At 17.3% G+C, this 11,979-nt stretch overlaps 1 protein-coding gene across 1 annotated transcript in view; it reads right to left on the bottom strand.

The window, feature by feature from the left end:
* Bm17783 (Uncharacterized protein) overlaps window positions 1-4,136 on the bottom strand; it is a gene marked incomplete at both ends in the record, with an annotated part of 5,511 nt that extends 1,375 nt beyond the window's left edge. The window contains 3 exons of the mRNA XM_043082236.1: window positions 1,380-1,623; window positions 2,555-2,662; window positions 4,009-4,136. Coding sequence (XP_042938170.1) covers window positions 1,380-1,623; window positions 2,555-2,662; window positions 4,009-4,136 — 480 coding nt within the window. The remainder of the gene's footprint in view (window positions 1-1,379; window positions 1,624-2,554; window positions 2,663-4,008) is intronic.
* Between the last annotated feature and the right edge of the window lie 7,843 nt (window positions 4,137-11,979).

Here is an 11,979-nt window from a genome sequence, read left to right as displayed (position 1 = left end):
TAACATGAAAATAAAATTTTATTTAGAATAAATTATGTTTTTTTATCCATTAATTATGTAATTTATGAAAATTTCATATCGCTTAGAAAATTTTTTTTTTTTTTAGAAAACTAAATAAATCTATGAGAAATTTGACTTTTCTTTTCTTTTTTGTTATTAAAATTAAAAGTCAAAATGAATGTGAGAAATAAATGAAAAATATGAGAGAAAAAAAAAAAACAATTTCGGTTTTTGTTTCTTTTTTGTTAAGTGAAAATAAATATTTAATGGAATAAAAGAATGTATTAGTAATTTAATATTTTGCTTTTTTTTTTTTCACTCCTAAAAAATAAATTCTTTTTATTTACTTTAAATAAAGAAGGAAATTTAATAGTTCTACTTTTGTTGCTATTTCAGGAACTTTTTTTTTAATTAATAATAAAAACTGTTGTTAAAATTTTGATATTTTAAAAAATTAATTTCAAGAAAAAATACATATTTTTCAATTGATATTTAGAAAGATGAAATTATCAATTGTCAAATATATTAAATATCGAATAAAGTAATATAGTATATATGTATATCAATATAGAATTTAGATTTAAATCATAATTTTTAATAGGATTCTAATTTTTTTTCTAATTGTTTAAATTTGATATTTTTTCATAAAAATTTAGAAAATCACAAAAAAAAATTTTTTTGTTACAAAAAAGTAATTGTTAAAATGCTTTTGAAAGTTAACATAAGTTAAAAAGAAATAATAATAAATAAATTTTGAAATGCCTTAAAATCATTTTTTTTTTTTCATTTAATAATTAAAAAAGAGAAATGAAAAAGACAAATTAACATTTGATAATAATTGTAATCAAATAATCACAATAACATATTTTATTCATTCTTTATTGTTAATAATGATATATTAATTCAATTATTAATTAATTCGATTAATTGATTATCGATTTCAGTCATTGCATATTTAAATTTCGTTATAGTTAAAAAAATATGTAATTTAATTAATAAGGTTTTAAAGTATTAAAAAAGTTTACTTTTTACATCAATTAAAATGCTTATTTTTCGCATGTCTTTATTTATTTATTTAATAAAATATAAAATAATTACTGAATTTAAAATTTTATTATAAAATTGCTGAATTTGAAAAAAAAAATTAGATAAAATTTATAAAAGAATTACTGAATTTCAAATTTTACTTTATGATATTTTTATTTCTTCTATTATTTTTAGCTCATTTCGCTTACTAACATTTTGATTTTTTCTTTTACAATTATTTCTAATGCATTTTTCATTAATTTTTGCCCTCCTTTTTTTTTCCTTCTTTAATAAAATTTTATTTTTAAAATTCTCATTTAAATAATGAAAAAAAGCGAATATTTAAATTTCACCTGTGCATGTGTTCGAAAATTTACATGTTCTTGCCATTGATTAGTGCATTGAAGATGTTCCAAATTAATTACCACCAATAAATTTGGGTCACGTTCAAAGACTACCTCAAAGACACGTTTTCCGAGATCAAACACTAACGCACGTGGTAATTGACGCCACATTGTTGTTAAGATTGCTTTTTGATGTGCGCTTAAACCCGTAATTTCACAAATATTTGACCGCCGTCTGCTACCATCCATATATCTATAAAAGAGTTATTTCATTTTTTTTTTTTTTTTTTGTAATTTTAATTTAAAAAAAAAAATGAAAAAGAAAACGAAAAACAGAAATGAAGAAAAAAGGACAAAAAAGTTAATTACTTTTTTAAATTTATGATTTAACATAAATTATTTCACTTTTCTTTCTTTTTTGCAATTTTAATTTAGAAGACATTTAAATATAAATTTAAACATTAAATATCAAATTCTTAATTTAAACTTTAAACATTCAAAAGGTTTTTTTTTTGTGACAGCTGAAACATTTGAAATGATAAAATTTATATATATATATAATAATATATTTAGTTTCTAAAATAATTATAAAATTTTGAATTGTAAAAAAATTTTTTTTCTTTTGTGCAAAAAAATGAATAAAAAATTACATGAAAAACTTGGTATAAATTTAATTTTTTTTTTAATTTTTACAGTATTAATAAAATTTTCTTAAAAATTTAAAAAAAAAAGGAAATGAGAAAAAAAGTGGTAAAAGTAATATTTTTTAAAGATTAAAATAAACCAAGTCTATTAATTTAGTAGCATTAATTGATGCTATTAGTTAAATACATTTATTTTTTAAAATTAGGTTAGACATAAATTAATATAAAAAAATTAAAATTAGGTTAGACATAAATTAATATAAAAAAATTAAAATTAGGTTAGACATAAATTAATGCAAAAAAATTAGAATTAAGTTAGACAATAAATTAGCATAAAATAATTGTTTAAGATATTTGTTAAAATACAATTTATAACTAATCACAATATAAATAATACTTGAAATTAGATAAAACCTATATTTATTTATACTTTGAGTTTTTATTTACTTAAAATTAATTTCATTTATTAAAGTATTTCTTTGTTTGTTTATTTTTTTGAAATATAGTCGAAAAGAAAAAAGAAATTTTTTTTTCAAATACCTTGGTTGTCCAGAAGATGCACGAAATGATTTGCTACGATTTTTTTCAAATGAAACAATTGGTGATTCCAATTCTTCCTCTTTTCGAAAACTTGACAATTTGCGTGAGCTAAAATTTATTTTAAATTTAAAAGTTTATTCAACTTTTTTTGACATCATTAAAAATTTTGGATTAATATTTTTTTTATAAAATTAAAATTAAATTGTACAATTGCAGAAAAATAAGTATGAAATTGTCTTAATTCTGTCATCGTTTTTTCTTTTTTTATTTTTTCATTAGCTAACAAAATCAATTAACAAAAAAAAAAGAAAAGACGAAAAAAGCAATGAAAAGAATTTAAACTTTTGCATTAAATTAGATTATCTTTAAAAATTTACTTAATTAACTAAAAAAAATAAAAACTTTTACCCTACCTTACCTTACCTTACCTTAATTAAATATATGTAATTAAATTTCTCGTCTAACTTCCTTCTCTTTCTTATTTTGCTCTTCTCTACATTTTTCTTTTTAGCGAAGTAAGGAATGAGAAAATTTAATTTAATTAAAGCAAAAGTTAAAACTAAAAAATTAAAATATTGCAATGCAAAAAATATAAAACATTTAATCAAATTTAATTGGAATAAAAAATGAAGCATCAAAAAAATTATAAATTCTATTAAAAAAAAATTTTTTTTATATTATTGCAAAAAAAAAAAAACACAGAAATGAGTGATAATAATACTTCGTTCTTTTTTTTTTAGTCCTAAAATAATTGATTAAATTTCATAAAATTAAACAAAATTTTTTTTTTTGCCATTTTAGGAATCATTTAAAGAATGTAATGAAAAAAATAAAAAAATAATGATAATATGATGACATTTAGCTATTAAATGATACTGTAATTAACTTTTTCTTCTTCACTCATTTCCTCTTTCTTTCTTTCTCTCTCCCTCCCTCTCTCTCTCTCTCTCTCTCATTTTCTATTTTATTATTTTTATTGAATTTGAAACAAAACAAAAAAGCTTAACAAAATATTTTACCCTTTTTTAACTTTTTTTTTTTTTTGCATATAATTTCAAAAAATACTAATTGAAAGAAAAAATATTTGTGTAACAAATTTTCAACAAAACATTCACCAATTTTCTTTTCCTTTTTCTTTTTTTTTTTAAATATTAAATATTAAATGTTAGTATAAATTTTATTTTTTGTTAGAACAAATTTATTAATAAGATGAAATTTTTTGAAATTTTTAATATTTTTATCTAACAAATTTAAAATTAAAATTTTAAACAAATTTTTTTTCTTTTTAAAAAAAATTAAATACCAAAAAAAAAAAAAAAAAATTGAATGAATAAGTGAGAAAATTAAAATAAAATGAGGAAAAAGGATCAATTGTAAAAAATTATAATTGATAAAAAAAAATTTTTAAAAAAAGATGAAATAATTAAAATGAATTAATTTAATTTAGCAAATACCTTTGTGGATGTGGAATTGATTCACTTCGTGTTCGTGACGGTGACATCGTATGTGAATGTCGTTTATGTGACATTTGACGAGATATTTTAGCTCCATCATGTTGATTTGTTGATTCTTTATTGCCCATTTTTTTTTTTTTATCTTTTAATCAAAAAATGTTTAAAAACAAAAAAATGAAATAAAAAAAAAATAAAAGACGAAAAAATAAAATTAATTAAAAATAACTTATTTAAATGTAAATCGTTTTCTTTGTTTTTTTAGGTGTGAAATTTAGTTTTTTAATTATATGAGTGAAATGTTTTCCTTTTTTATTTTTTGATTTTTTATTTGATTAATGATTTAAATGATTAATGTAAAAATTAATATTTTTAATTTAAACAACAAAATAAAATATAAAATAAAACGATAACCCTTATTTATTTATTCACTTTTTTTTTTTGTTCAAATTATTTCTGCAATTGATGTGTAACAAAAAAAAAAAGAAAAAGAAAATTGAATAAATTTTTGTATATGTATATATTAAATTGAATTTTAAAATTCCCTACTAAATTAAATTTAATAGCAATTTTTTTTTCATCAATAAATATTCATTATTTAAAAATGATTTTACAAGACGAACGTTTATGATAAAAAAGAAAACATTAACATTTATATGTTCACAGAAAAAAAAAATTCATTATTAGTAAAAATAAATTGTGAATTTCATTTAAATTAAATTTTAAAATAAATTTATCCTATTTTAGTTATAAATTTCTTCTGATTTTAAAACATCAAATCTTGAGTTTCATTATTTTTTAAATAAATTAAACCTTAAAATGTATTATTTATATTAATTTAGATAGTCTTTATGAAAAATTTTCTGGTTGAAATTTTTAATTAATTAGTTAATAACATTAAATCAATAGTAATAATAAAACTGATAATAGTGCTAATAATAATAATAATAAAATAATGATAATTTAATTTTTAATTAATTAGTTAATAACGTCAATGGTTAATAACTTAATTTTTTTGTGATAAAGTGATAATAATAGTAATAATAACGATAACAATGATACTATTAAAATTAATAATAATAATAGTAATAATGATAATAATAATAAAAATATTAATGACAGTAGTTTGCAGTAGTAATTAAAACAACAATGCTTATTGTATAAAAAAAAAAAAATCAAAAATGCTAAATAAAACCAAAAAAATTTGACTTACTACTTTTATTCATTATATTAATCATTTTTTAACTTCAAAAATTAAAATCTAAATTTAAGCTAAAGCAAAAAAAAAGGGTAAAAGGGAAAGAAAAGAGAAAAAGAAGAAGTAAGAATGAAGAAAAAGATATTTAGAAATGGACTAAAAGAGCAAAAACAATTCTCAAAATATCTGAGAATGACTTTCTCTTTTTTTATTTTTTTCAAAATAAAAAAAAAAGGAAAAAAGGGAAACATTTTGTCAATAGTTACAGAAGTTGTCATTCTCGAGAAAAAAAAAAAACATAAATTTGCTGTGATGCATTTTATCTTCAAATGAAATTGGTTTTTTTTTTTGTTTGTTTGTTTTTGAATAGACGAAAATAAAAAAAAAAATCCTAAATGAATGAGTGCAAAATTAGACGAACAATTTTCGAATATTAAATGTTTTTTTTTTTTTTTTTTTTGAAAAAAAAAAAGAAAAAAAATTCAAATTAAAATTAGCAATTCAATGATGAAATTAAAATTTTTATTTGCAGTTATTAAAAAGAGATTAGATAATTTGAATTTCAGAGCAAAATTTAGTGATTAAACTAATAACTTAAAAGATGTGAAATGATAGATAGGCAAAATTACAAATAACATCATTTCATCAATTTCAAAAATTTGAAATTATTTTTTTCGAGTTTAAATTTTGATGCCATGTTAACGTCACTAAAATAAACAAAATTCTATAGTTATTAAGACAATGTGTATTAAAATTAAATTAATTTAGTGTGAATATTTTAATTTTGAAATTATTAATATTTAAGTGAAACAATGCTAAGCTATAATAACATTATTAAAAAATGAAATGACTGAAGTGACATTAAAAAAGAGAAAAAAAATTACAAAGTTTATATTTCACCAATAATTTTTTTTTTTCAAATCTTTTTAGGCTTTTAAAATTCTTAATTAATATTTACGTCATAGTTTTAAAAAAAAAAATTCTAACATTTTTCCAGTCCGAAATCATTTTATCAATGCCATAAATTACAACAATTATGATTTTTTCAAAAACAAAACAGAAAAGATTTCGAATTTATTTATTTTCAAATTTAGTTTTTACCAAATATTCATTTTCAAAAAAATTTATTTTCTTAATAAACAATTGTTTTGTGGTTGTTTACTTTTTTCTTTGCTTTTAAAATTCCATATTACAATAATATAATTCCAAAAAAGAGTTCAAAAAAAAAATCAAAAAAGTAAACAAATTACACAATTAAAGTAAAAAAAAAATTATAAAAATTAAATAAATTATTGTTATATTAAAATTAATTATATATGTAATATCACATCGCTATTTCTTTCCTAAATGTGTTTAAAAAAAAAACTTATATAACCAAAGAACAAAGCAAACAAAAACGAAAACAAAAAAAAAAGAGAAAAAGAGTAAACAAGTAAACAAATTCATTGAAAAAGGAAAAAAAATAAAATTATTACATATTTGTATTATCATTAATTCTTTCCTAAATATGTTAAAATTAAAACTTATAAAAAACAACAAACAAAAACAAAAACAACAAAAAAAGAGAAAGAGAAATAAACAAATTCACTGAAAGAGGAAAAAGAAAAAAATTAAAAATGAACGAAAAACAAAAGTCTCATGAGATTATCATTTCATCCTTTAATCTGTCTAATTTCTTTTTATTTTCTTGTCAAATTTAATTTGCATATAATCCATCCTTTTGTCAAATTAATTATTGCATATATTAGCGAACCAAAAAAATGAAATGGCTTTAATTTATAAACAACAAACCATCGTCCTTTTTGTTTTTTGCTTTTTTTTTGAAACAAAGTAAACAAACAAACAAATAAAAACGAAAAACCAAAAATTTAAAAATTAATATTAAATTGAAAATTGAATGATAAATTTATTCTTTGTTCACTTTTTCTTCATTCTTTTAAAATTGTTCATTTAATAAAGCGAATAATTGTTAAACATTTCATTCAAAATAAAAATACAATTTGCATTATTTGAAATATTTCATTTTATTAAAACGAAAAAAAAAATGAACAGCAAGTTACACTTAAATTTTTAATATTAATTCAAGAATATTTTATAGAATTATTTCTTGCATAAAATATTTTATTTAAATGATGCTAAAATTGATTTTCACTTAATATTAATTTTAATTTTTTTTGTTTTTAATGATGTGCAAAAGAAGAGAAAAAAAAATTAAGAATGCATTATGTGAAAAATATTATTTTTGCTTCTTTTCCTTTTTTTCAAAAATAAAAAAAAATTTTGCACCTGTAGTTAATATTTTTTTTTTGCCTTTTTCATTTATTTTTCACTTTTGAATTTTTAATTTTAAATAAAATTTTTTGAAATTTAATTAAAAGAATTTTTTTTCTTTCTTTCTCAAAAAAAAAAAATCAAAAAATTTATTATTTTTAATTTATTACATTCATTAAATGAAATCAATTTGATTTCGTTTAAATTTAAATATTATTTAAATTAATAAAATTGAAATATTGGAAAGATAAAAGACAAAAATAGGATTGAAAGTTTTGCCGGAAAAAAGGAACAAAGGAAAAATTTCCGGAAAAGATAGGAAAAGAAAGAGTATTTCGAGAATGAGAAAGTCTATTTCAACGATGCTAATTTTATTTAACATTTTTTTGTCATCAATTCTTCATCTAAATTTTCTGATGCATGCGTTCATGCATATGATAAAGAGAATTATATTATGTAATAAGAAAAAAAATTGAAATGAAGAGAAGAGAGAGAGAGAGAGAGAGAGAAAGGTAAAACAAATTTATGAAAAAGAAAGAAAAAACCGGAAAAAGATGAAACGATAATTTTTATTTCCGAATATTATAATTTCCAATTGATTATTACGCCTAATAATCAACATGAATAATAATTAGTAACTGAATAATTAATTAATTAACAAAAATAATTGTAATAATATTAACAATATGACAAGATAACAGGAATAATAGTAATAGTAATAGTAATAATAATAATAATAATAATAATAATAGTAATAATAATAATGGTAATAGTAAGTAATAGTAACAACAGTGATAATAATACTAGTGTTGATGGTAATGACATTCAATAATAATGACAATAATAGAAAAATGATAATGATAGTAACAATACTAATAATATTAATAATGATGATAATAATAACAATAATAGTAGTATTGATAATGATAGTTATAATACTAATAATATTAATAATGATAATAATAATACTAATAATAACAACAATAATGTCCATAATAGTAATAATAATGATGATGGTAATAATAATATTAATGGCAACAATAATGACAGTGACAATAATAATAATTAATATTTGAATGACATATAGAATTTTAAATCTTAAAACATTTTTGAGGAAGGAAAATTTGTGAAAATTTGGAAATGAAAAATTGCTTAATTTACATATTTGTTCAGTGAATATTTGCACACAGTAATAAATTATGAATTCCACTTTTATTTTTCTATTTCTTATTTTCATTCTTAAAATACAATGCATCTGTCTTGAATGCTTCTATTAGTGATAAACAAATATCGAAAAATTTATCATTTAAAACTTTTCGAGGAACTCAGAAAATCGTTTAATTTTAAAATTTTAAATTATATCAGAATATTAGCTAGGCAAATTAATTGATAATAAATTTAAAATGATTTCATTTTCACCGAAATAAACTTAAGCTTTGCAAATATCGATTAAAAAAAGAAACTTTAAATTAAAATTTATTTTTCCTCTTTAATTTAATGTAATAATTTAGCTAACATGAAAATATAACAAAATTTAGAAATATTGAAATTATTTAAATTTCCATTAAATTACATAAATTCTTTATACAATAAAAAGAAGAAAATTTTCGGGCAAATAATTTGCTTATAAAATTAATTTGGGCAATATTAAATTTTTGATTTTTTTTTCGCTAAAAAATGGAAAAGGCAAATTTTTCTGATTAGCGTTTAGTAAAAGTGAAGAAAAAGAAGTGAAAAATGTGTAAAGATGCAAAATTTTTAAAATTACCATAATTATTTTGGAGTGTTTTTAAGAATTTTTTATAAACAAAATAAAGAAATAATTAGCAATTAAAAAAATTTTTTTAAATAATTAATTAAATAATAAAAATGATTAAAAATTGTCATAAATTTTGTACCATTTATAATTGAAAAGTAAAAATTTATCTGATTGAAATAAACCTTTAAATTGTATTTTAGCATTAAAATTTATGTAAAAAAAATAATATTAATTGACAATTAATTAACTTAATAAAATATTACTTAAATGTGATTAATTTGATATTTATTTATTGTTATATAGTAATATTACAAAAACGATATAAATAAAAAGAAAATGTAATTGTATAAATTTTGTTTAATTTTTATTCTAAAAAGAAACTTTTTAAACAAGGCGAAGAAAAAAAAATGAAATTTTTGCAATTGAAATTTTAACTTTGAAAACATTTCATAAAAAAAAAAAGATATTACTTATATTTTAAATTTATAAATGCATTAATAATATTTTAAAATAATTTCAAACACAATTACATCAGAAATTTTGATCAAATAGCATTTAAAAAAATTTAACAAAAAAAAAATAAAATGAAAAATCATTTAAATTATTTAAATTAAAATTTCTTATTAATCATTTCTTGCTATTTTTACTTGATTTTTTTTTAAATTTTTCCTTAAAATTTGTTTATTTTATCATCTGACAAAATTAAATGAAAAAAAAAAATTTATTTGAATTATTTAAAAATAAAAAATGAAATTTTCTTTTTTCCTTTTTTTTAATTCTAAAATAAATTTTTTTTTTTCATTTCTTTTCCTCTCTTTTCACTTTTTTTATTTTTTTTATTTTTAATTTAAATTTATACAATAACAAAACGATAAATTGGAAAACTAATTTTTAATGATTAAATGAAAATAGCTGAGAAAGCTTTCTCATCTAAGCAACTTTTATTATTTCACTAATTCTTTTTATGGCAATTTGAACAAAATTAAGAAAGAAAAAAAAAATGTTTTTCATTTTTTTATTTTTTTAAAAAAAATAAGAAAATGAAAAAGAAGAAAAAAGTAGAAAATTGAAAAGAAAAAAGAAATAAAAGTAATATTTTTTTTATTTTTTACGAGAAAAAAAAAAGAAAAACGAAATAGAAAAGAGAAGAAAATAACTGAAAGAAATAAAATTTTTTAAATTTTTAAAAATAATCATTTTATTTCTTATTTTTTTTTTTAATTTGATATTAATTAATCAAAATATGCTAATAAAATAATAATAGAATAATAATTGGAAATGTATTTTTATACATATATGTAATATTTATATAAGTTTAAAAATTTTTTTTTTTTTTTTAAATCCAGATGCTTTCAAAACTAAAATACAATTTCAATTTTTTTTTTATCTTTTCTGAAAAATTTAATCTACAATTAATCATTTCATTTTTTGTAGATTAACTTGTCTAAAAATTTTAGTTTATTAATCAATCATTAATTTAAATGCTATTTTGAAATTGATTTATAAATTTGTTTCAAAATTTTATTGCAAATTTTATAATTCAAATATTTCTAAATAAATTTTTTTATTTTAAAAAAAAAAAAGAAATTTTTGTAAAATATATCATATTAAATAGGCTACTTAATATTAATTAATACTAATAAAATTTAAAAAATATTTTGGGAAAAGTTTTAAGAATATAATTTAATAACTTGAAATAATTTACATATTCCATAAATTATATTTACACATTTGTTTATTTATTTTACTTTAACTTAGATACTGTCGAAATTTATTTATTTTATTAAACATGTGTCAAATTTTTTTTTTAAAAAAAAAAAAAATAAAACGATAATCTATTTTTCTTTTTTGTTTTTTTTTTTTTTTTTTTTTTTGAAAATTTCAGATGTCTAGAATTACGTCAAAATGACGTAAATAGAAACGTATTAAAATATTTTAAAAGAATAAATGATTCTATGATAGTATGTAAAAGAAAATGAAAAGAAAATGATGAATTAATTAATTTAAAAAAAATTCTTTTTTTTTTTAAAAAAAAAGTGAAAATTTTTTATTATACATAAATATGTATAAATTCTTTTCTAAACTAACAAAATTAATAGTAAAATAAATATAAAAAGTTTTATTTTATTTAAAAATTGTTATTTTGAAATAAATTATTTATTGAAATAAATTTAATTGAAAACTTATTATTTGCAATTTTAATTAAAATTAATAAACTTATAATTTTTTTTAATAGAATGTTTTATTAAAATAAAACAGAAGTAAAAAATGTAAAAAACTAATTTTTATCTAATTAATTAGTAATAGGTTGCGTGAAAAAAGCTCACGTAAGTGATAGGTTACGTAAAAAAACGTGTAATTTGATCCATTAAAAAATTTTGCAATGATAGTAAAGCAATTAATATTAATGTTTTGTTAAAAAGTTTTTATTCTTTCATTCCTTTTCAATAATTATAAAATAAATTATCATACCAATTTGTAGTTAGTAGAAAAGCGAAGTTAAGAGATTTTAAAAAATTTTAAATGAAATTAAAATTTTTTCAAAATTTTTATTTTTAAACTTAAAATTTTTCTCTTTTAGATTAAATTTGTGGTTCAAAAAATAATTCAAAAATTTGAAATGAATATAATTCAAAAATTGAAAAAATTGTTATTGAATTTTCTTTTTTTTTTTTTTTATTTTCTTTTCCTCAAACAAATTTCGCTACTTTTACAATAAATTTAAAATTTTAAATACGCAATTTCG

The sequence above is a fragment of the Brugia malayi genome, assembly GCF_000002995.4.
Source record: "Brugia malayi strain FR3 genome assembly, contig: Bm_v4_Chr4_scaffold_001, whole genome shotgun sequence".
In the NCBI taxonomy this organism is placed as follows: domain Eukaryota; kingdom Metazoa; phylum Nematoda; class Chromadorea; order Rhabditida; family Onchocercidae; genus Brugia; species Brugia malayi.
The sequence above is the reverse complement of the archived record's forward strand: the minus strand, read 5'-3'. Positions and strand labels throughout refer to the sequence as shown.